Source organism: Tyto alba, unplaced genomic scaffold (genome assembly GCF_018691265.1).
Source record: "Tyto alba isolate M040663 unplaced genomic scaffold, T.alba_DEE_v4.0 Super-Scaffold_8, whole genome shotgun sequence".
NCBI lineage: Eukaryota > Metazoa > Chordata > Aves > Strigiformes > Tytonidae > Tyto > Tyto alba.
In genome coordinates this window covers 6,432,197-6,459,183 of record NW_024881329.1, presented here as the reverse complement: position 1 = coordinate 6,459,183, position 26,987 = coordinate 6,432,197, and the positions used below count along the sequence as shown (strand labels likewise).

At 36.9% G+C, this 26,987-nt stretch overlaps 1 protein-coding gene across 6 annotated transcripts in view; it reads right to left on the bottom strand.

Annotated features, from left to right (window-relative positions):
* Positions 1-26,987, bottom strand: part of SOX6 (SRY-box transcription factor 6) — a 337,003-nt gene that overhangs the window by 121,826 nt on the left and 188,190 nt on the right. For all 6 annotated transcript variants that reach the window (XM_032984902.2, XM_042784521.1, XM_042784522.1 and 3 more), the window contains 2 exons: positions 25,429-25,601; positions 21,780-21,848 (listed from right to left, as the gene is read on the bottom strand). In XM_032984902.2, the coding sequence (XP_032840793.1) occupies positions 21,780-21,848; positions 25,429-25,601 (242 nt within the window). The remainder of the gene's footprint in view (positions 1-21,779; positions 21,849-25,428; positions 25,602-26,987) is intronic.

The window sequence follows — 26,987 nt, the reverse complement described above, 5'->3', positions numbered from 1 at the left end:
GCCACATTCTAAAACATTTTAAAGTGGTCTTCTGAGTCAAGCACTCAGAGTCAGGTTATCTGCGTTCAATTCCCAGCTCCACCCAGGCTTCCTGTGAGACTCTGAGCAAGTCATTTAAGTGTCTGAGTTTCTTGCCTGTAAAATAGGATAAATAAAACTTCCTTTCTATAACCCTCTTTTTGAGTCTTATCTAGCAAGATTTTTTGATTCTTTGGGGAGAGGGACATCCCTTGCTTCTCAGACGTAGTTATGACTAGAGTCTAAGGTCATTCATACCATGACAAAATCTCCAATACATTGAACAGGATTGACTCTACTCCAATACCATTCCAATAGCCTCTGTTCAGCTCTATCAGTGCCTTGCAATTAATTGTAGTCAATATCTGATATTCCAAGGGGGGGAAAAAAAAAAAATATTGCAGGAAAGCATGGATGGCTTTCTGCTAAGTCTTTAAATAAAAGGACCATGTGTTTTAAAAGGAATACAATTACTAATTTTATCAGTGAACTAATCTCTATCCCTCATATTTCCCATCCCAATTGCTCAGATTTTTAAGTATATTGAACAAAAAATCTAACCTTTACTTTTTGTGTCTATGTCCTTTCACTTGTACTCATTTGCTACAAATAACCAGCAACACCGTAACTATACACATTGTTGAAATGTATTTTTAATCTTGTTTTTCTGGTGGCATGTAGAAACCATATGAATCTCTCTCATAGTTTATATTGTCACCAGTTATCCCTGATAAAAGAACAGTCTGATATAGTACAGCTGGGCAGAGTTTATGCAGTGTGTATGTATGAAAGCAATAAAATTGTGACTAGATGTGCAGTTACACCACCCAGGATACCCAGGGTATCTGGTGGAACTAAACTGCTGGAATTTGGGAGTAAATGTATAAATTAGTTTTAGCTATTTTTTAAATTCAAGAAATAAATGATGCAATAAAACTATTTTTAAATGAAAAATCATTAACAACAGATCTTTTCAGATCATCTCCATTACATAGAGATTTCAGTTTCTTCAATACAATACTTTGATTTTTGATTACACTTGATTTTCAAAGTGTTTTTAAACAATGAATGAATTAAACAACTGTGCAATAACCATCTTTTCCACAAACAGGGCTATGAATATTAACCTGATATTATTGCATGTACAGAAGTGGTCTTTCACAATAGCAAGTAAGAAATGAGAGGAGTGGAAAGAAGGAAACAGAGGAAAAAAGGCAGAACAAACCAATAGACAGAGGAAAGAGTATTTCTCAGAGACATCCATTATAGACAGAGATTTCTCATGCATATGTATCTATTTCCCACCTTTGCCTTGTATCTATGTATCATGTAAATTTCTCACACTATTTTACCTAAAATTTCCCTCTTATTAATTATATGAGTCAGAAGTAACTCATGTTCTTATAAACATATAAGACTAGAACTAGTCCCCAGTAAAAATTTCTGTCAGCATAAAAGAATGACCTATATAAATACTCTATTTCTTATTATTCAGAACTTTCTTCATTTTTCCAGTTTTTCCCACCACTCTACTTAATATTTCTGCATGGGTTTTTTTGCCAAAACAAATTCAGTATCTTTGATGGTATGATGTGTATATAATACACTTGTGATTTTTCAGTTAAAGAAGCTATCCCAAACTCAAGGGTGTTAAAACTTTTTTCTACTGCTACTCCATATTTTCACTTATACCCCTGTGCATTCACATATGCATTTTAAATACTTTTCTAAAACACCAATAATCCCTCTTTGAAGTACTGAATGGAAACCAAAAGATCAGACATTTTCAGTTCATGACTTTTCATTCACTGCTGGAAGCACTCTGAGACCATAATTTGACAGAAAATTCCCTTATCTTCCAGTCTTGAATTGTTTTCTGCAGAAAAATTTATTCCAAATAGGCAGATTTCTATTGGAGCTGATATCAGGTCATAGTTCATCGATCAACTGATGACAGTGAATATCTGCACTACCAGTTTGGTTCTGGAATACAAACTGCTAAAATAAAGAGTGACACAAGAAGTTTCACAAGTTCAGGGGCAAATACAGCCCAATAGATCTGTGATTTCCAGGTGTTCGACTTCACTCTCTACTGAGGTGAAAGCTTCAGCTGAAGCTTTTCCTGTGGTTGGGTTATATATAAGGACTCTACCCATTTTGGATTCTCTCATTCAACAAGGGACTGTCACACAGCAACTTTTCATGTAAATGTAGAGGTAAGAAACCCAACCTGTCTGAAGGAGTCTGGAAAAATCCTTCACCTCAGTCTAGCTGTCTGCTTTCCCAAAGATTGTGGAAACTTAGGTTTTTTTTGAAACATCTATGTTTTCTATCAAATTCAGCTGAAATCAACCAACAGGCTGAAAAGTTAGTGGCATACGTACCTTCTTGCACACAGCACATTTCCATATGTGCATAAAGCTCATTTTCAGAGGCAATCGGGTTACTAATAAAAACCTGATATCTTCCTTTTCTACTCAAATTGCAAAACTGACAGCTCTAGGAAGTGAAGCTTTTTTGCTGCTAACTACAACAAGGTCTCTTCACAGCACTGACTATAATACCACAGACAACATTTGAAACAACAAATTTCACAAGGAACAAGATGAGAGCTCCTACCATCTTAAACTCCACTTTGTAGCTCAGCTTGCACAGTGTAACACCTCACTCCTCAAAGTGCAAGGTCCTTCTGCCCCAGTGCTCCCTCTTCAGCCCCTCTCCCTTCCTCTCTCAGGCCCTCGCTCCCATGTTTGCGCTCTTGCCAGCTCTGGTGCCTCTGTTTCTGTGAACCTATTTTACTCACTAAACTGAGAGTGAATTGAATTATATAGCTACTGATCTCTCTACTTTCTGCTAAGATGAATGGAGATTTCAGAAACTGTAGGGCTTCCTGTCATATTGAAGGATGGCTCTGATCTGTGAAGGAGCCATGGAAAATGTAAGACGTGACAGATGAGTGAGTGCAGGGTAAAAGTATCATACTATTTTAAGTCAGGCCTTGTTTAAATATGAGGGTTAAAATGCCCTGCTGTGGCTCTGTAAGACTGAGCCTAGGCTCACATGTTTCTTACACAGTCCTGGATTCAGAGTGCATCCAAACTAAGTCTGGATCTCATGTCAGGAGGAGACTGGGATTTGATCCATTCCTTTCACGTCTAGGTTTTGCTTCCAAGAGAAGGCTGAGAAGCTGAGCAGGATGGAGGCCGTGGTGCACACCACTGTTTTTCCCCCAGGGCATAACAGCACCCCCAGGCTGTGGGGGACACTTGCAGTTTAGGCACACAGATGGGATATAAATCCTGAAACAGGCCTGGGAAGCACATAAACTCAGCCCACAAGAGAGAGTCTAGAACTAATGGCCCAAGAGAAGCAGCAAATAAGTGGCTTCCTCTGAGGGTTACAGCATAGTTTCTAAGATCCCTTCATGATGCTGTGCCCTTTAAGCATCATAAAAAAATAAAACAGACAGATCATCCAGTCATTCCTCAAACACATCACTAATACTTCTGGCTAGGAAGTTTGCCCAGCTTCCCTAGTAACGAGACCGTTGAATGAACGCAAGTGAGTTGTTAGGAGGAACTGGACTGATATGGTTATACAACTAGGAAGCCTTTTACATTAGAAACAGGATTGATCATAAACCTATCAATGAACACATGGGAAAAAAAGTACAAACAGGAAGGAGAAAATTATGGGCCAGAGATAAAAATTAATAGTGAAGTACATGACAAAGTGCCAGACTTTGCCCAGATGCAGGTTATACCTCTTTCCTAAGATACACAAAAATAGCTCGGTATGTTTTAAGGCTAATTGTTTCTAGCTGTGAATTACTGAAAAATAGCTTAAAATTTATGGATTAGATGCGGGGGCTACAGATCTCTCTCAAACCCTCTTACTTCAGTGATACCCTAATGAAATAAAAGCACTTCTGTTGCTGGTATGTTGGTTAGAACACTTGCTCCCAGAGTATGGAGCAGTATGAAAAGGAATTAATGAGGCAAAATTTATTTTCAGAAAATATTATTTAAGTCTCCAATGCATATAAACCTTAATTGTCTTAGTGGGTTCCATAAATTTAATTTAAATAGGACTATTGTCAACAAATTCATAGCATTGCCACCAGAAGTTCAGAAAGCATTAGTTTCACAAAACTTCTTGTGCATAAAATGGAAAACATTTGAATTAGTCTCAACAGTGCAAACATAACAAAGGGAAGAACCTGACAACTACAGCAGGTGACAGATTGGCTGTCTCTTTAAAGTAAAATCTCCCAGTAAGATCTTCTTTCAAACTGTGCAGCATATTCAAAGCAAATCACTGACACTTCAGACAAATTTCTAACTGGTGAATTTGCAGAAAATATGTAGGGTAAGATGAAATATATCACCAGAAATTAAATCTTTTCCATTATGTTTTCCCTGACACGTACAGACCCTCTGCAAGAAAGAAAGAAGACAGTATTTTGGTCAGTACCCAAGGTTCTGTTTCCATGGGAAGTGTGTGCATATCCAGAGCAAGTAGTTTGGGAAGCAACATAACTTATGAATGCTTGTTTCCCATGGTTTTACATGAGATGCAAACTCAGAGTTTTGCTTCTCTGCTATCTATTAAAGTATAAGCTCAGATCAAAACTTCTCCTGAAGTTAGGGCATTTTAACATCTCTTTCCTGAGTACATTCTTCAAGTTCTAATATGGGTGGATCTTAGACTAATGCCTTTATTTCCAGGACAATCTAAAAGGGTTTATCAGGGCCACTTACTTTCATGAGAATTAAATGAATGCAATGCCTTTTAGCCTTCTTCCTATATCTCAAATGTGGTCACCTAACGTGTCCAGAAACTATTCAGGTGGAACTCCGATAGACAGACTGGCAGCACAGTTATTTAAAATTCCTTTTCTTAGGAAATCAGGGTAAAAAATGTTTTGGGTTTGGGGGTTGTTTTGTGTTTTGTTTGTTTTTGTTTTTTTTTTTTTTCTTTAAAGCTAAGTGCTATGACAAACACATGAAACAAACAGATAGGTTGACTATGAAATTGGCATTATTACTACCATTTTATGATAGTAAGCTGCAAAATAATAATAAACCACAAGACAAAGGCAGCTGTTTGTAAATATAGAAAGAGATCTAAGAAGTGGGGAGAAGTGTAACACTGAGTCAAAACGTTCGGGTAGCAAGAATGGGAGAGAAAAGTGTTGATTATTCCTTCTTTCTTCAGTAGACTGATATGCTACTTTTACATGATTAACATTTCATTCTGGTAACCAGACAACAATGCAACAAAGGAATGAAAGTTCATTCTTAGCTGGAAACAGTGAGTATCAGTTCATGTTCTTTTTTTCTATTGTAAAAAAAAGATACGTTAAGTTACTGTGGAGCCATGGCTTTAATACTCTCCACAGCTCTTTACAAAAGTCTCAGTGAAATCTGGGTCCTGTCATAGCATGACAAGAAGATAATCTGTGTGGGACCATCCTTTCTGATTAGGAGGTGCTTACTCTTAATCAGATGGAAAGAAAGTCTTTTGGTCAGGAATCTCTCCTCCTCCAGAAAATGGAAACAAATCTTTAGAGAAAGGCTTAGTCAGAATCTGCATGGAATCCAGGTTAAATCATTTTCCCTGGGCCTTATAATAGTACCAAATGCCCCTGCATATATGTAGCTCCAGAACTTCATCCAAAGCAGAGTTTTAATCCAGGCAAGATTTCAACCTGCAATATAGGCCTTTGTAGCATTAACATCTGAATGTTCCTGGAAGCTGCAGTTCATCAAGTGTTATATACTTTGTCATCTCTAGGGAGAAAGAAAATAAAGGGGTAACTCTGAGCCTTGATGGCTGTAGATCTATTGCCAGGATGAGGGCAGATGTACTGTTTCTATTCTGTTAAGTTATTCCTGTTTTGCACAGAGGTCAGTATGATCTGGTCCAGGTTTGTGACTTCTATCCAATCAGAATTCCTTTACTAAGTGAAAAGAAACATAAGTTTATTTACTTAATAATGACTCCGAAAAAAAAAAACAAAAAAAAAAAACAGAAAACTCTTAACAAATCCTGAGGAAGCTTTGTACTCCTTGATAGTAGTATTACTCCCTTACTCAGTATGAAAAAGTAAAGCCTTGAAAGGAAAGAGTAGATCATTCCAGTGATCCATCACCCATTCCATTCTTCTCAGAAAGAAAAAATGGACATTTTTCATTTAAAACAGTACCTCTACAATCTTTAATTCCCCATACTGCTAGAGCACTGTCTATTCAGGTATGAGTTAAAGCATTTAAAAATTTCCAACTAGTTTCATTCTTTGCATTCTGCAACCAGTAGTTTGCATATTCACCTTCCTACATGTACAGTGGAAGCTCAAAGAATAAAACCTGATTATTTGCTCTGTTAATTCTATGAGGATACTTATTTATGTTGCCTAGATTATGTAATGGATAAGAAATACTGAAAAAAAAAAATCTCTAATGTTTTTTAAATTATTTTTTTTTTAATGTAGTTATGAGAGACTATTAGCTTCACCTGAAATTTCCAAAACAATTCTGATAATTGCAATCATTATATTGGAAACATATTGATAATAATATAATAATATATTGGTTCTAAAGGTGGCTACTTGAAGTAAAATTTTAAAATAAGGTTATCATACAAAACTTACACATCAAAAAAACAATGCAAGGAAAGACAAAACATTCCTTAGTTTACCATCCTAGCCTTGAAAAGATTAAGCCTTGCTTCCAAAGCTAAATGTATAAATTGATGAAGAAAACAATCAACCTGCAACACTATTATTAAAAAAACAACAAAAAAACAAAACAAAACAACAACCAAACCCAACCACAATCCAACATAAAAAAAAAAAAAAAAGCCATAAAACTTGTATGAAGGATCCAGTTCCCAAAAATCATCTGTAACACTAGACAGTGAGTAATCTCACAAAGATTTCATAGGAACTATGCCAAAGGGGTAATGTTACCTGTGCAAACTCTCTCTCTAATGTTGGAAGCAGCATTCCATTAGATGCTCCAGTTTCAAGTTTTCTAAATTTTATCCCTTTCTCATTCAAAGGCTCATCTCGATCCAAAAAGCAAGCTGCTTCTACTGAGGTCACTCTATAATTGTTACTGCTGTCTCAATTTCTACGAATGTACATGCACTGTCTCCTAAGCATGGGCTACGAGCTTTGATGCCACAGGACCGAAACCTTCTCCTATGTCATGTTGAAGCCTGTGTGGCCCATGACCCCATAGAGCAATGGGAGAACAATTTTTACTGCCTGTTTGGGTTCTGATTTTAAGAGGATCAGTATGTTCTGATCGAGAAAAATCAGCTGAGATGCCTGATTCACAAGAAAGTTTCCTGTTTGTTTCAGGGTAGGAAATAAGCCTGAAACCACGTAGTATTTCTTGACAAAGTGGTTTGCTAACAGTGACCACAACATTTTCAAACCTGTTGCACTGTAGTGGCTCATCTTTTTCTCAAGGTAACAACAGAGTTTGGCAACACTGTCCAAAGAAAATAACTGTGTTTTCCACACTTGAAAAAAAAAAAAAAATTACATCACTGTCAAATGACCGACCTATTCTCCACAGAGAATGCCAACTGCCAGTAATGCAGAAGTGACCCAAGTGCCACATTAGAAAAGGGAGGGGAAAGTCTTATTTCTTGTATGAAGTAGTGTCACTAGACTACTTGAAAGGCACCATAAAGGTCTGCTGAGTCTAAATACGTATTTATATATGTAGTGAAAGGTTTATAAAAAGCATACCACACTACACATGCAATTAAGAAAATAGTAATATGCTTTCTATATGCTGAACCATTTATTTGGACAATTTTATTTATCATATTTACATGAATGCAGTAAGCACTGAGGACGACTCCTACTACTACATATGAGAGAATGAAAGACTGAGAAAGAAGAGGAAGACACTGAAGAAGCAATTTCTCTGCATCTTTTGGAAAAAAATCTTTCCATGAGCTTAAGAGATGTTGATTTTCATTGCAGACCCTAAATAAGATTAGCACACTTCTTATTTTATTTTTGGTCATCAAGACCTTTAAAAATGGCTATTTCATCAAGAGAAATAACACCTTTGTAATTTTAATATATGTTTATGTAAAATGAAAGTGGCAGTTCTGTGTTAATAAACCTTGCTTAGGGGGGGAAAAAAAAAAAAAAAAAAACATAAAAAAATCTGTTGCTGAACTATGGTGAGTAATTAGCCCCTTAGCATCCCCTTTCTCCAGCAATGCTTCCTCCTGAGCTGGCTCTTTTAAATAGCTCCAGTCCTGGCTGCCTTTGTTGAGCTTGGAAATTGTGCACATATGAGAGAAATTAAGCCCTCATTTAACAGGGACACATGCCTGTCAAGTCCAGAGGAACAAAGGCTGGTCCCTGGGGGCTACTCAGCTCCCTGAGGCTGCCACTCATTCTGTTAGCAATGCTTACCCTTTACAGATTGTGTATAAAACCCAATAAATCATTTCATCTGCTCTGGTTAATATACACATGAGCCTGGGACTTTCTTCAAAGTATTTTTTTCTTTTGCTTGAAACTCTGTTCGTTTATTAAGAGGTGACCGATTTTTGCTAGAGTGTAGCCACGTTTTTACCTTTATGTAATAATATTAATGTCTGTGAACTAAACCTGAAACATTACTGAAATTAAGACATTTGATGTTGCAACTATTTCACACAGGAAATGTTTTATTGCTCTTTAATGATCAATAATCATCAGTGTCTATTGGATAAATTACTAGTATATTCTGTTCCTCCTAAAGTTACATCTGAAATGTATGCATATTTCATCTGATAGTAAAACAACAGGGTAAATACAATGACAGATGTGTATCCTTGCCTAGGAAGAGAGTCTTTTCTCAATTAAACAAACCAAACAGGAAATATAATGAGGAAATTGTTTTAGTATTGTTCTTTACAAAGTGTTATCATGAAGATGCATCCATACTATCCTGGATAAAAGAAAACAAAAATGACTCTGATGATTAAAAAAACATATATTAATTGCACAAAGTCATAACTGAAGTAAACACGTGCAAGACAAAAACATTCATTCACAATATATCAGCTACCTCTGAGCACTCTGTGGTGGATGGGCACAATTATCCCCAAATATAAATGTACGCACAGAGCAGAGGAATATTTTACAGTGAATAAAAAAAAAAAAGCAAAATGAAATGCTGTCATTTCCATGTGAGCTCTTTTTGTTTTTAAAAAGAGGGCCTAATTCTGTACTTCTAGTATTAGACTGACATAAGTGGAGAGAACATGAACAACACCAGCTGAGGAAATGGCACCCTGCACTGCATTCAATGAAGCAAAACTCTCACTAAGTTGAGCATGAGTTTTTCCTTTACTTGAGTGTAGGATTAAGCCAATGAAGACAAGTTAGTGGTGTAGAATAAAAACAAATTAAAGTGCAGAGTTGTATCTTCTTTCCCCAAAATGTTGAAAGCAATATTTCAATGCCTACTATTAACAGGGATCTTTTTTTGTTTTGTCCACTCCGCAATTTTTAACTAACACATCGAAAGCATGCCATTTCTCAAGCAACAATATTATGCTTTGTATTTAAAACCACACAATAAAGAGGGCTGACTGTTCTGACAGCTTTAATCCTGATGGTACTGGGAGCCCCAAGTAAAAAGAAACTGGTACAGCATGGAGTTTTCCCTGCTCAGCAGGCAGAGAAAAAGCAGTTCTGGATTTGATAAGTAAAACCAGATATAGTTGATGGTTATATACTAAAGCCTTGCAATTAATGGGAAACATCAACAGTCCAATGAACTTGTGTATTAGCGGGGTCTCTGAGAAGGCCTTTTCTCCCATTTTGTTAAAAACTCATCAACTGTAAAACAGTCATGACTTTTTTTGTGTAAAGAATTGTGCATGTTCCACTGCTGCCAGAGGGGCAAAAGATAAAATATCAGGACCCCAGGTCCCATTTAGATATTAAAAGAAAACCCTACATGCTGTTATTATTGATGTTTTTCACTGCAAATTTGTGTCCCTGTAGCAATGAAAAGCTCCTGACAGGATCATGACCTCAATATGAAATGCTTTACAAATATGAATATGTGGCCCCTTGTCCTGGAAGATCTGACAGTCAGAAGAAACTATGGTAATAGTAGTTCATCCTAGTTATAAACAGCAATCACAGTTAAAAAATATCCAACCTTAGACTACAATCAAAGGCTACGATTCAGTGTATATTAAAACCATGATATTAACAAATAATTACCTTAAGACCAAATTCCTGTAAAGAAAACATAATATTATTATATCATGCCCCTGCAATCCTGAAAGTGGCACAAAAGCAATAACTAACATATTTATTAGGAATAAAAAACTGTAGAATGCAATGCACCTATCTACATTGTTCAACTTAATAGGGATCTACTTCTCCTCCACCATATATAAATTGCATTTCTGAATAATTAACTGAACAGCTATCAAAAAGGACTGCACTGCTGTGCAGTCATAAGTCAGGAATGATTTTGTAAGTATAAGTAAATGAAAAGTAAGCCCTTATCAGTAAAAAAAAAAAAAAAAAAAAAAAAAAAAAACCAAAACAACAAAACAGTGAAAAATCAGTTCGTCATAAAAGTAGTCATTCTGGAAAGAGTCAGACTAAACCTAATTTGTGTGAGTAAGGATTGGGTCTAAATTCAAATCCCTGGTCCAAAAGTCACAAAGCAAAGACTTTAATTTCAGCAGATTTTGGTTCACTCCTCAATATTCATATTGGATTTACCTGATCAACAGAAGATCTTTTTTCTAGAGAAGGCCATAAGCAAGCATTACGTAGGCTGTTTTTTTCACCCAGAGCAAAAATGATCAGAAACTCTGAGCCACTTTATCCATCTACTCTTTACAGATCAAAATGCAAGGTTACCGTGAAAACAAGGGAGAATATGCAAAGGTGTTATATGCTATGTATGCCACTGACATAATACTTTAATAGGATATGCTGTAATTTCCTGCAATTAATATCTTAGCAGAGCTATAAAGGCTTTTTTCCAAAATTATACCATTGCGTTTACAACACTAAAATTAATGTTGTGTCAACCTTTCCATTATAAGCCCCCTTTTTCAGAGGTTTATAACTTGGCTGTAAAAATATATTCTGGCCTAAAATGTGGCATGCAAGATCTCCATTTAGAAGCAGCCATTTTGATTAAGTAAAAAAACATTATTGAATGGCTGTTTCAAATAAGGCTTTTGAATGACCTACAAAGTACGTAAGGCACTCAAGTAATCTAGGCATTCTTCGAACAAAAAATAATTTTCTGTCCACAGTATGTCACTGTTCAAAGGATGTTCTACAGCCATGGACATTGCTCCACACCTGTAAGGAAAATACATGGATTTGGGAAAATATGGCAAGAATAGTCTCCACTTGTCTCTTTCTGTGTGACAATGGCTATACTTCTGGGCAGGACCCCAACCACGTCAGAGACTCAGGCTAGCTGGAATGGTCTTCATTTGAGGCAGGGCAGTGGGAGAGAGGAAGAAGTAAACATTTCTCTGTCTGGCTGATGTGGATTCACTCTGGCTAACAGCTCCATCAGAGTAAATTAAGGCAAGTGATACATTGACAGAAAGTCATGATGGAAAAGACAACTAAGACATCAGAGAACCACCCTATGAATTCTGAAATCACAGATTTCAGGTCTGTCTAATTTCATATAAGAACTGGATCAAGTCACTTAGGAAATTTAGCTTAGGTGCTTAAATTAGGAACGTCGTTGTCTAATCAACAGAAGGTAATTCACAGCACCTGGACTGCTTTATATATGGAGTCAAAAGTCCTAATTCAGTCACCCAAATTAGATATCTAAAATTAGATGCCCCCAAATATCTATATGCTTTTTATTCTGCCTCAACAGAGTGTTGTGAGGATAATACACTTCAGCTTATGAGACACTCAGATATGCAGTTACAGAGGAGATGAGTATCCTGAAAATATATCACCAATAAAATTCAATGAGATGGAAAAGGCAAAGCTAGAAATGTGATAGTAGTTCTTCATACAAATCACTTATCATCAGAGCAAAAAACAAGTTCTATACCTCCTCCTATGAGAACAAATGTTTTTATATTAATATTTTATATATTATTTTGTCAAATAAGGAATCTCAGTCTGTTCTTAGGCTATTAGGTATATATTACATGACCTACTTTATTTTGTTACTTGTAGTAAGTACCCATGTTACTCATTTATCTACCTGATCTAGATTGTAAACTAACTATATGTTTCTCCAACTGGTTAATCTCTTATTTACAGAAAAAAAAAAAATACTAATACATTATTTTGAAGTTCCTTAACTCAGAAGTGCCTTTCCATACTGTAGGGCGGTGATGTGTCTCAAGATGGATTTCACACTTCACCATCAACTGTGACTTTCTTTGCTTTTATTATTTGGTGTTACAACTTTAATGTTTTCTTAACATACTGTCATTTCGGGTGGGTGAGTAAGATGAATTCAGCATTTCATAATGCACCATTGTATACTGTTTACATCATTTATTTTCTTTTTATTGAATGATTACAAACTTCAATTTAAAATTAATAACATTTTGTGGGAGTTACTGAATGTGAATTAAGTGTGGTGATGTCAGTGCATCCCTCTGGAATTTAAAAGATATTTCACTGTGTTATATCATGTGCCACACAGTATATCAATTTTTATTTCCCATCCCTCAAGTATGGAATGCACACTGTAACTTAGATTCTCAATATAGACATAATTTACCCAAGCTGTGCAAATGCCCAACTTGCTGAAGATGATATATATGAGATTTATATAAAAGACTAGTTATTTCAAACAAGCAAAAGTCTTGCATACGGCACAAGCCACTATATTATCTAATTATTTAGGGGAAGGGGCTTCTAATGTAACAGACAAAAGGAAATAAGGTGCAAACTGCAGTCATAAACCAACTTTTCCTTATTTTATCAACTTTAAAATTAGATAGGTAAATTCCAGGCAAGACCATTCGCCTTTCCTTGACAGCTATGCTTTGACATTTTTGCGAGTGTCTGGATTATCTGGTTGCATAAAACAGTGAACATCAGAAATATTCATTCCCTTTACATATATGCTATCAAATGTATATCAAATGTCAAAAAGCATCTGGTTTACTCATTTACCAGTTTGCACATACTACTAATTTCTTTATGTGAATTCATAATTCCTGAATGCATTCAGAGAACAAGGCACTTCTTCCTTGCGGTCATGACATTAAGTATATTTAAAATAAGTTTTTATGCTCAAATTGATTCAGTAGTACACTTGCATTCTGGAGCATTCCCACAGTTACAACTAAAAAACATTCTGATTCTTTAGTTCAGGATTTAATCCATCTGGAAAATTTAAGAATTTACTGTGAGATTTCAAAAAGTACTTTACAATTTATTTGCTAAATGCTTTTGGCCTTTTTATGTGGGGCTGTACTTCATCATATTCCTCCAAATACCTGCTTCTGCAGACAGAAATTTTGACCTCTGATATCATCACATTCCAGCCTTGCCTGTATATCTGAATATCTCCATAAATCAAGTCATTTCAATACTAACATTTATTAACTATTTTCTTTATCCACTATCTCCTGATGAGTGTGTCAAATAGTGCGGGGTGGTTTGGGGTTCTTTTTTTGTTTGTTTGTTGTGGGGTTCTTTTGTTTGTTTGGTTTTGGTTTGGTTTGGGTTTTTTTTGTTTGTTTGTTTGTTTTTTGTTTTTTTTTTATAAAGTAATGCAAATGCTGATTGTTTTCCCTCTTGGCCATCACATGGTTGTCAATCACAAAAATCATCACTGAAACATTAACTAATTAGAAATGAATGGCCAATATCTTAGCCACTGCTTGTCAGTCCTGGGATATGTTTCAATGTTACATTGATGTAAGACCTGAAAAAGAGCTGGTGTGCCCAAAGGGTTGCCTGATTTTTCCAACTACATCTATTTGTCTAATAAAACAAATTGCATCCCCTAAAGCCCCTGCCTCATTTATAACTTTGATATTCCAACCACCATACTGACATTCCAAGTCCTTCCTCATATGAGGTGCCCAATTCCTCAGAGCCTATTTATGTGAGTAACACTTAGATACACAAGTCATCAAATACTAGCTATGCAAGTATTACTCAAGCAACTAAGACTTCACTGGATCAGCCCTGTTGGTAGGCTGCCAGTTGGCTCAATTTCTGCTCCCAGTGATCCATTTTAGTTTGCACACATGCCACTTAGAAAGGAAACTGGGTTTCTGTGATGGAGCAAATAGTGCATTATTAGTCCATTATTGCAAATATTGCAATATTGCAAAGATTACATTGTGCAGACTGACAGAGGGGGTTATGCAGACCTGTACTACCAGGGGAAGAGCACCAGAGAGGTTCAGAGGGGCATAATCTCTGCCAAACCCTTTGGGAGCGAGACCAGGGTGTCGGGATCAGCAAGCACTGAGGCTGCCACAGCACATCGCTCCATGCTCGCTTGGAACAGGCAGACCACCAGCTGAGAGTGACCCCTGGGCAGCAGTACAGGTGGGTAGCAAATATTTGCTTGATCCTCTGCTGTTATTCAGGAGCTGGTTATAATCTGCCCCTAAATTAACAGGGCTCAGATCTGAGGCCCTTCTGTAAGCAAAGGCTGTAGAGAGAGTGTTTGGGCTCAATAGAATCAATGAGATTTTAGCCCCTGGCTTTGACAGAGGCATGGCTGAGAACAAGCCCTTAAGCCACTGGCGCGATTGCAACGCAGCACGCCCAGAGCCAATGAAGCAGCAGTACTTGAACTGGGGAGTATGGACGCCGGTGCCTTCATTTCCAATTTTAAAACACACGTGGGAGAGGGAAAGTGGGAGGGGAGCTACTATCATTTTCTGCACCAACATGAGCCTGAGAAACAATGACATTTACTTTGGTTTAACTAATTTCCACACATCAGATCATGTTCGGCACCCGTGTGCCAAAGTCCTATTCTTCAAGTCTGTTGAAATACCACTTTCCGAAACATGTGTGCTAACATTTGGCCAACACCACCACAAGATCATTTTATTAACTTGTAGCTCATTTCATAGACTGCTGCTCATGTTGCTAACATATGCTATTCTACCATTTACTGCTCTATAATTAGAGAAGTCATATGAAAGAGATACACAAGGCTTAATTTTTGCATTAAATACAATTTGTTTAGACTCGGGTAGGCGAAATAAAGCTATTTAAAAGAAAAAAAAAAACATATAGTGAATTAGAAAACTGCAAGACAGTTAATTTAACTCTTAGAAGGTCACAGTAAAAATTTTTTAAAACCCAACCCCCCACCTCAAGACTGCATATAGTTTTAAGGATTGTGTTAAGAGTCAAATCCAGAACTACTTTCTGCTTTGCCAGGATAAATCATATTTCTAGGGGCTGAGCAGCTAGCAGGATCCTTGCAAATGGGGGACCAAGGTGCAAGACCAGAAGTTTAGGAGTATCACAGGAGGACTAAACCTTTAGCACAGTGTGTCTTTTTGCTTAGGCCACCACCATGCTGTCATGACAAAGCATTTTTAGTATGGAAGAGGATGAAAAAAGAATAGGGAGCATCAGCGGAATATTTATTAAAACATGGGCTTCTTGGAGAAGGTAAGGATCCCACATCGCTTCTCTTTCCACACAGCTGACAGAAAATTCCAAGCCAGCCAGCCACAGAGATAGCTTTTGTTGGAAAAAGCTGGCCTGCAATAGACCTTTTGCTTGGGTAATTATCAAATAAGGACTTTAGAACTCATTAATAAGCCACTATGTAATAATAAATAAAATATGAAACATTTGACTTTGATGTTTAGCTATTTGTCTTTCCCTCATTGGATCAGTTTCCATTTTTGCTGAGCAAGTTATGACCTGGACAGAAGCTGTGATGCCATGCCTGCAGCAGAGCCCCGTGAATTTGAATCAGTGATTTAGCAACCAGCTACAAGTTACAGCCACATAACAGCATTTCTCTCTTCCATGTGCACACAACTGTGTTGCAGAAGGGAGTCAGACATAGATTTTTTCAATACTTCACTGTTAAGAAATTAAAAAAAAAATTAAAACCCCCCAAAATTATACCAATGACAGCTGGGAACCCATTCATAAGCAAACTGGAATTTAAGGAAAATGTATCCTTTCTGCTGTAAATTAATAAACTGCAGCTACAGTTTATTAAATCACCACAATAATTTACATTTTCTGCTGCCATAATCTTGACTGCTTATAAATTACAGTAGTTTCACCTATTCTTTAATCCAGAAACATCATTATTAAAATTTTTGATGCAGGCTACAGTGCATCTATCATTACTTGTAAAAGTTAATTAGATTAGATAAAAGAAATAAGTAGATTTGCATTTTTATCCTGGTTTTAAACTTCCAAAGAAGATCACAACAGTGTGCCTGTGGGCAATTAAAAACAGCATACAGCAGTGAAATATAAAGGCAGAAAAGGTCTGTTTTTCCTGGCTAATTCATGATTGAAGATACAATTACAAAATATTTTAAGGGTTTGCTGAAGCTGGGGGCTATTCCTAGACTTCTAAGCTTTGTTTATAACTCTCGCTCTCTTTCAAGGGAGTATCTGAGCTGCGTACCCTGCCAATAGAAGTATCAAATTGCTTTCAATGGCTTTATTTGGTCCTGTTCAGAGCTTGCTGGAAGGGGATCAGTTTCATAATCAATAACAAAAAAAAAGAAAAGAAAAAAAAAAGAAAAGAAAAAAAGGTGGGGGAGAATATTCCCTAGTGCCAAAACAGTAGCACTGCAATTGCTTTTTGCTTGTCAGTGCTAAATACAGTTTACAAAGAGAGACAACCTCAGAGAGGGTTACTGAACTGACAGTAACTAGATTCCAGCTTGTGCATTTTCAGCAAGCTCACTGCAAGGAGCTTTAACCTGTCTCCAAAAGGCAATAAATGAAAGGTTCGGCTGTTAAAATTGGAGGTCAGTTACATACTTAATGATGAAGCATATCTTTAAATCTATTTCTACTATTATTATCCTAGCAAAAAATTAATTAACCAGGTCAGGGAGGCTATGAAGGCTAATGTGGAATGTAATTATTCCTGATCTTTAGACATGTACTTCACATAAAGAGATAGCCCTTATTCAGCTCACCAGGTACCTGAATTGTCAGTAGTTAATCATGGATAAGAAGAGAGACTCATTGGTTCAGCCTCTTAAGTTTTAAGTATGATTCAAATGATTCCTATTCAAGGACAGTTTAAATAGTTGTAATTTTTATGTTACTATTCTTTTGTTTGTTTACTATCACCGTAATCACTCTTTTTGACTGAAAGAGAAAATGCAAGAATGTTAATATGAAACTACAACAGCATGAATGTATAGATTAAAATTAGAAAAAAAAAATTACTATTAGAAATAATTTCTAGTGGTTGAATTAACACAGAATACTTATGAGACCAGAGGAAGCCAGTTTTCCTATGCGATGGAAATCATACTGATTCAAACAGAAAACTAAATGACCTGCAGTGGCATCGAGCATAGTGCAGGAGAATACGGTGAAGGGAAATAGACAAAGGCAGTTTGAGTCGGCTGTCACTGTAATACCTATTGCAAGTTCTTGCAGAAAAGCTCAACAACCAGTGTCCCTTTTAAAGATTTCAGCCACAGTTTAGGGCTCCTCCTAACAAAGCCTGCCCACCAGAGAAGGGACCTCAAAGTTTCATCTCTTAAATCCACACAACACTCTGCCCCTGGAGAGAAATCCCAGAACAACATGCTCCAAGCACCAGTGGGACCCAAACCCTTCCTCAGCTGGACATGGTGGGGTCAGAAGCAGTCCCCAAGCCTCTTTCAGAAAGGACTGAATCCTGGCAACAAGGCACTGATTTCAGGGATTTCAGGGCCTCAAGTGGTTCTCGAGGTTCAAATGCTCTAGAGCTGCAAGCCTTCCCTTCTTCCAATGTAGTCTTCATGATGTACAACCAAATTCCTCCTTTAGCAGCTGTTTCCCTTATCCCTAGAGGTTTTTGCTTTCACAGCACAGGCTAAGAGGTGTCCTTGAAATCATCTCATTTTGTCCCTTGTACTTTAAGAATGAATACTTTTTATTAAACAAAAAATAAATTTATTTTAAAAAATCTAAATCAACCTGGAGAGTGATCTGTGACCTCTTACTTGCCCTACAGTATTTTCTCAACTTTAATTCCACTAAAAGCAATGATTTTTCTGCACAGCTTTGCAGAACGAAGAACTTAATTTGGCATACTAGATTTCATCTTATCTCTATGGTCTTCTCTGGAGAAAATTTATGAACATCAGGAACATTTGATCTGAAAAGTAATAATACACTGCATTTATTTGAAAATTTTCATCTAAGATTCTCAAAACATGATGTTTGAATTGAGGGACAGGAAACAGTTTGCCAGATTTCAGATAATCAGAGACAGAACTGAGAACAACTCCAGATTCCCACTCCCTTTAACAAACAAACAAAACTGCTTTCCCCAGCATGCACGCCCTGAAAGTAACATTAGTGTCACTCAGAAAACATGAGACAATTATGCAGAACAATTAATGACCTCAGTACTCTTGAAATACCTATGTTGTTTTTGTATGCTAAGCCCAGCTAATGTCTTCTTTGCTCAGAGATTGTTGACAAAGCTTTGTATGGAGTAAGGTGCTCCAGTAAATGGTCTTAAAAACAAAACAAAACAAAATTAAATAAGGTGTTAAAATGATTAAATAAACAAATAATATACAACACAGTGTAAATAATAAATACCAAATAGTGAAAATTCTCAGTAAATTAACCCAGTGGGTGTCCAGGGAAAGGTGTGTTTAATTTAATATGGATTATTTCAACTTTCATATGTTGTTGACAGAAATCTTGTAAGCCCCACCTAAGGTAATTTCTAATTGGTTAAATGGTTAAATAACCTGGGCACACTTATTCACAGAAATTATTGTTTCAGAATTAACACTGTATCTCAGAAGATGACAGTGGTACACTGTGTGTCTCCTGATGAAAACATTGCATCAGCAATGCCCCACTCCTGCATCCTGGAGAACATACTGTACTTATTTCAAGTAGCTGTGCCATGAATAGGCCCATGCCCAGATGGCACCTGTGCTACTTATATTTTGTAATCTTTTCAAAAGGGGAGTGTCAGGGAAGAGTATTATTGTTTTGTCATGAACAGAAAGTATAGATAAGAATCCACACCATTTTATGTAAGTAATTGCTGTTTCCTGAAAACGGTTGCTCAAGAGTGTTTTTAAACAAATGCACCTTCTGAATAAAATCAAGCAAGCTGTTGGGGACACAGTTCCGAATCCTACCAAGCCCAAAAACTAAACTGAGAATGTAAACATTTATTAGAAAATTGTTTTTTCCCCTCAAGCCACAGAGAGCGTGATTCACCTCACCTCACTTCAGATCTCTACACTATAGGCATCGGCATGCATATCATTTATAGCTAATGGAGAGAAACAGCCATTTTAGGGAACAATTAATCTGACATATTTTAAATGTCTACTTTAGGACAAGATGAATTGCATCCTAAAACTATTCACTCTGCTTGTCTCTGTTCACTATAAAAACAATCTGGATAATTAATCGAGACAGAGTCTACACTGCAGTTATCTGCATTTGATATGATGAATTCCACCCAGAGTCACCAGTGTGACTTCAGTATCAGGACTGAGGTTTCCTGGGAAGTTGCTGGAAGGGGACCTGGGAGAATGAACACAGTGCTGCATCTCCCACCTGCCTCCTGGTTTACCTCCATCCCTCCCACCTATAGCCCTTAAAGAGCTACAGGTCTCAACAAACTGCAACACTTGTAATGGGTTCAATAGCAACAAACCTATTATGAACTGTAGAGGCAACTTAGCAACTGACTTCCCTCCCAAGCAACTCCTGGCCAGCAAACCTGCCATGGAATTAAGAAAGAACAAATAAAACAAAGAAGAACCACTTGGCTCACAAGCAAATGGACTATGTAAGCTGGTGTTTAGCCTAGGAAACAATCTCCTAACAAACTCTTTTTTTAGTAATCTCCTCGTAAGATGAATGTGTTTGAAATGGCATCTGCCCAACATGCCTAGTGCTTCATGCTGGAGCCTACAATGCTCCTTGAGCAATGAGATGCCCACTACTACCAAGCTGGGAGAGGAAACATTCCTCACTGTCCCAAATGCATTGATGAGATTCATGTAAATATAAAGATAAATGAAGAGTCCAAACTACTGAGGAGCTATGGAATAAGAGTAGCTTATATCAGCAAGAATTTTTAAACAAATCTATGGAAGGTTCACCAAGAAATAATTTAGATCACATGAACAGAACAATCATTAAAACAGTTCTTTGTATATACATCTAGGAAAGAATGGGAAAGAAAATTTGTGGAGGGTTCAGCACTATGTAAGAGGAAAATTGGGAGTGAAAAAGAAAATGAACATGCAACTCATTCTAAAATGAACCTGTAACTTATTCTAAAACTGCATTTCTTCCACTGGAGTCAGTGGAAGGGTAAAGCTACTGGAAACTATTGAGTCAACTGAAATATAACGTACCTTTGAACTTTTTACTACAGAGTGGGATAGTTTCCAGTAAAATATACTCACATTCTCCAAATAGAAACAAAAGTTACCTGGTCATGATTCATCTTTCTGTGTCCCAATTTTTAAAGGAATTTTAAAAATTAGGAATTTCTCATGCAAACAACTGTTTTGCTTAGCAGACTCAGCTATGTTTCAGCCTTAGCTTTTATGCCAAGATTTTTTTTATATGATTCTTTGTTTTCTGAAGCCAGACTTGCAAATAACACTTAGAGAAGATGGTGTATTTTTTCCTTTCACTATTCTTACATCCCTTCCATCCTTTCTGTACACCTAATATAAAAACTCAGTCTTCCAATAGACAATGACAATATTTGCAAAAGCATTTAGAAGCATTCCTTTGGGATGAGGGAAGGCAAAACTTCAGTTTCATCATCTAGTAAAATGGAAATCAGATGATTAAGGAAAAAACCTGTTAGTCCAAGCCTATAAGAACCAATTTGCAGCACTATCATCTGTCAGACCAAAACAAAATATTTAAATCAAAGACCAGGCCCATGCTTTCAAACAAAGTGGGAAGCAGAGAGGTAGTACAGTCACGTATGTCACTCCCTACCCACATATATTTGAACAAAATTAAACCAGGTTCTGAGTACAAGTACAGATAATTGAATACCTCCAGAACACTCCCAGGTCCACGAGGGTACAGTTACTCCAAAGGTACATGGGACACATATCTGTGGGTCTTTGTACACGAGCAGACTGGTCCCAGGGACTTCATACTGTCTCAATGTCTATTATCCTATACTATAGCTGTTTGCTTTAGTCAATGAAATGGAAAACATTCTTCTAACCTTCTTATAAAGCCAACTTTGCCTTTGTAGACTAAGGAATTCTATAAACAATAATTGAGCCTCTGCTTTTACTTCACACAGTACAAGTCAAACTGATTGCAGATTTCAGAATTAAATTACAAGATTTAAGAAATAATTCATAACTTTCAGAAGACAACTCTGCTTATTACAGAAAAGCTCTTTCTATTAAGATGTTTGACAATTTTCTAAGACACAAAGCCCCTCCATAAAGAGCATCTTTACTAAGGCTTGTTAGTAAAGCATGTGGCTGCTTTATTTTAGATCCTTCCTTCTCCATAGACGGAATTTAAGTATAATCAGAAGAGAGCAATAAAACACACTGACCTGAATTTGCTGCTGCAGTAGATTGATTTTGTGCTGCTGTTGCAGAAGTTGCTGCTGTTGTCTTGCAATCTATTAGAAATAAAATTTCCATTAAATTAAAACAGTAATATTGAAACTTCATTATTATTGAGTGAAAAACATCTCATTAGTTATTCTTTATTATATTTTTAAGCATCATTTTTTTTAATTATGCCTATTTTAAAGGTATCTGTATATGTAAGGTAAACATTTTAAATTTAAATCCAACATAAATTCTAGTTAGCCAGTAAGAAATATGTATTTTAAGCACCTAGGCCTCAACTCTGCAAAGCATAGAAACATGGGTTTAGCTGTGTGCATGTGAATAATCTCATCACTATTCAACAAAGCATTTAAGCCTGTGGTGATCTTTGACTATGATGCATTACTGTTAGCTACAATGGGAATGAAACACACGCTTAAAATTAAGTGCTTTGCTGAATGGGGATGGGATTACTCAGGTGCTTAAGGTTAAACACACATTTTCCTGCTTTGCTGAACTGGAGCCTTAGCTAGTATTTATAGATGTTTCACTATTCAGCACAAGCTCCTAGGGCAAGCTTCTCTAACTTCATTCACAATGAGCAGCATATTACTTCTCTTGTAAATCTTGAAGTCTTCCTTATAACTACTCAAGGAACTAGGGTCTCATTCTGTGTAAAAGCAGTACCTGATGCTCAGTAACTCATCCTCAACACAACCCTGTGATATATGTAGATATTCTTAGCCTTATTTGGTAGATTCAATAAGGGATCTGGAGGATAAAGGTTCTCTCTATCCCTTCTCTAACACAGATGGAGAGAAACAAGTGTTCAGGGCAGAGAACACTAAGAGACAGAGAGAATCTGCTACAGACATCCCACGCCCACCCCCCATACCCACAAACCGTCCAAAATCAGCATGCAAGAGCAGAAGGGAAATAGGAGCCTGCCCTCAGACCGCAGGGCTGCTCCCTGCAGTGGGTAACATGGACTGCAGCTACGGGGAGAAGCTGCAGGGAGCTGGGGGAAGAACTGGGCTTCTGCTTTAGAAGGGTAACAGTGCAGCAGACTGCAACAAGGACAAGATTTGTGTTTCCTGGAAACCCCAGCCTCAGCACTTCTGCTACCTTCATTTCTTAAGTATAATTTCCCCTCCTATAAATATTTATCTAGAGCAGAGGAACAGCATAAAACAGCAAGAAGTTGGTGACAAAGGTGGTTTGGTCACTCAAATTGACTGTTTCTGTTTTGGCAAAGACGCTCCTGGTCTCCTTCCCCACCATCTTCCGAGCACGCTTACTCTGTTATAAACAGAGAAAGCTAAGTAAAATGTTTTTATGATAAAAAAATTACAGAAATGTAGCAAGGTTGATTTCGAAATAAACAATCACATAGTTTTAGTGCAAACTGTTCCGATTAACTCGTAAGGAATCTGCAGTTACATATTAACAGCTTGTAATTGTGCACACACAGAGATGAAGTCTGTCATTTCTTTAATCTCTCACTTTGTCACTTGCAAATAACTCTGTAATTTTTTTCACTGCTACAGTTAAAATTCACTTTTGTATGGGAGACCAACACAAAACTCATACATATTTTAAGTCTTGCATATGGCCTCAGAGAGATAAATTGAGGTCTACATGGTCTGGGACAGGATGAAGGCAAAGTGCCGCACAGAAAAGGAATCAAACAACTGTCATAGCCCACTACACTGAGGCTTGTAACAGAGATCAAGCTCCCTTTATGAGCCTGGTGTTCCAATCTTTCTGAACAAATCTTCCAGTAAAGTCAATAAAAGTATGGTGAATGAAGATCGAAGAAGCAGGCCCTAGTCTGCTGGTGACAAAGGGAGTTCTAACAGAGCTAGCAGCCTGTGTGCCCAGGTAGTCGAGGGGCAGCTCCTAGGACCTCAGATCATGTGTTGTCATGTCAGCGGTCAGCAGCAGTGTCTGTGCTTGGAAAAGCAACTCTAATGGTAACTGTGATACAGAGAATATTTTAAAACCTGTATGGGTGCTGGAGTTACTATTTCTAATGAGTAACACACCAACTGTGATATTCCATCTTAGAAGTGCAGTGCTTGTCACTAAAGATAAGCTCTGTTGGGTTTATTGTCCCAGCACATTGTCCCTGCTGCCAAAATCTCAGTGAAGGTAACAGAAAGATTATCATGATATTCAACCTCAGAAAGAAATTATTTGTAATTTCACACTGAAACACCACATGGTCCTGCACCATGGGTCATTCTTCATGAGTGCTGTATCTCTTTTCACAGATACACAGTATCCCATGCCCAGAATCGTTTGGAGCTCCTAGTGACCTGGCTGCTACTTAACCCGGTAAGCTATAGCCAAGGCAAGGGATAAGATCTTTGTTTACATGTGCAAAGGCACTGTGTTCTGCTGGAGTTCAGACTGTCTGTGAACAGCTTTTTGTACCTGTATGTACAACACAGTACCATCTGAACAGGCATTTCCTGATGAAAACCAGAAATATACCATGAAGCCTCCATTGTCAATGGTTCCTCTCAGATGGAGCAGTACTGTGATATAAAATGTATCCAATACCCCGCAATTACCATAGCATAGCCTTGATGTATAGGCTTGACACAGAAAAGTAGGGTACACAAGCACCATGTGGCTCAAATTCTGAATTTTATTTGCCTATCGGTTGAGCTACATGCTCGCTTCATTGAGCATGACAACCTAGTTTTAAGTGTCATTTAATTTTCATTTTGAAATATAATTACAAAGTGTTCACTGTAAGATATCACTCGTCTGCAAATGTGTCAAGATTAATTTGTGCTAGCTTATTCACAAGTGTCAATAGTTAATTACTGTGTCATCTCTGGATGGCTAAATGACATTCTAACTTCTGATTTTTTTACAGTGTTCCTTTATGTTATTTTCCATTAGGGGATGAGTCCATATTCCTACATGTGGGCAAATACTCAAGCACATAAAATACCAGACGTCACAACTCATTAAAATCAACAGAGCATATATTGCTGTATATATCCTATAAAATACATTTAACTGAAAAGATAATTCTAGTAATAATGTCAGATTCCTAAAAACCACACATTAATTTGGATCTGTCTGATCTAATGACTAGGGGACTGGTATATGGGATCACTGTTGTTACACTTTTGTACAATAAGAAAAGGACAGCTCTTTGGACAACTGCATCTTTTTTAAAAAAAAAAAAAAAAAAAAAAACAACAAAAAAAAATAAAAAAACAACCACATAACACTAACAAATAAATCAGACCTTCCTTATAGAAGATATTTGAAGGTTTGAGGATGCTTAAGGTTTTTTGTTCAATTATTTTTTTGTCAAAAATAGAAACAGTTAAATAATGGTTATAGTCTGGCTTACTTGTAACTCCCCAAATTCCATCTCAGTGCAAGAAAAAAGAACTGTGAAATCTATCAAATGCCATTTATTCCAGGAAAAAAAATTATTTGAAAGTCCAGACTCACTGTTTTTCTCAGGGTACTATGATATTTCATCTATCTGGAAAAAGATGTAATTTCTGAAGATATTTAAGGTCTTTCAACAAAAAAGATGAAACGAAACACCAAGCAGAAGTGTTTATGATAAGCATTCTGCATGAAACCTTTTCGCAGGTTTGTTTCTCGGAGCCTCACCTGTTCTTGCTGTTGGCGAGCAAGGTCCATTTGTTGCCGTTGTTTTTCAATTTGTGAGGCTGCCAGCTTTTTCTGTTCATCATGGGCAGCCAGGAGCTGCTCCCGTAAGCTGATCAGCTGGGTGATCATAGTAGAGAGCTGTCGCTCTTTTTCTGCCAGGCTTTCTGGTGTACCTAAATGTGCAGGAAAGATGTACTGTAAATATGAGATAGACAATAGTTACCAAGAAATATTCACAAAAAAAATGGCTGAATCACCAACATGCTTATTTCAAGTAGCAGCTTGAATATATATTTTACTAACAAATCCCAAAAGAATCTAGCACATAACTTTGCTGTGCTCTAAGCAGTGGAGAATATAACAAAAATTGAAGCAGAAGAGATATAGAGTATTTCTTTTTTTATGACAGGAGTAATTAACAATGCACTACGTACAAATCCCTATATCTTTTCCATCTAAATCTGCCCAGTGTGACAAATACATTCACAGTTCATTAGACATGATTTTCCTTCACTTTATATATTTTGTTGTTTTTTTCCCCAAGTATGTAAAAATGCTAGAAAAAAAAATAAAATATGTCATTCAGTGGAAGAAGCAGCTTAATAGTTTACTGATAATTTCTCAAAAATACTCATATATCTGGTAGGTCATTTGGGTAAATGTAAGCTTTGGTTATGGAATGCGTATTAAAAATGAGCTCTATTTGTCCCTAAGAGAAATGGCTAACCTAAGAAAATGGCTTAAAAATTTTCATTTAACTTTCAAAGTTTACTCTACAGAGAGCACTTAATTAATATGAAACTACGGTACATTTATTCTTTGCACTAATGATGCTTAATGGTCTGTTTATGGGTAAATTGCACGGGTCTCCTAAGAAGAGAGTACGGGGTCCTTTTTCAAATCAATCCAAAAATATCCCATCTTATGTATGAACATATTACTCTGTCACAAACAGCAATGTCAGCTCCTGTATTCGAGCCATACACTGCATTTCCTTGTATGAGCATCTCAGACCCACAGCTCCATAAGAGGTAATATAATTACAGTGAGGTAGCAGTTCAGGAATATTGGAAGAGCATCTGAAAGAGGCTTACAGTTGGAAGTGGGATAAATGAAGCAATTTTATGTTGTACAGGAGAACTGAAAGTTAGAGAAGAAACGAACCAAATCAAGAACTAGTCAGGTCTGTAATGTGCCACAGTGATAGGAGAAGTGGCACAGAAGAGAGGGTATTCGTGTACTTCCTTTCCTCCATTCACAATAAAGGATTGTGATAAAGAAGTCACAGGACTTTTGAAGAGGAAGAAAATGTGTGAGGAACAGGACCTGGGAGGGAATGGAGAAATTGTAACCAAAATTATGACTCCACCTTCTTCCCAGGAGTAAGATGGGTATCTTCTAGGGAAGAGAAGAAAGAGGTTGACAGGTTTTGTAAGGAGAGGGAAGACAAACAGACTCCTGCCAAGCAGCTGACAAACACAAGATGCTCTACTACTTGCACTGTGCTATGTTGGGACCAATATTATTCTTAAACAGAATTTAATTTGCAAAAGCAGCAT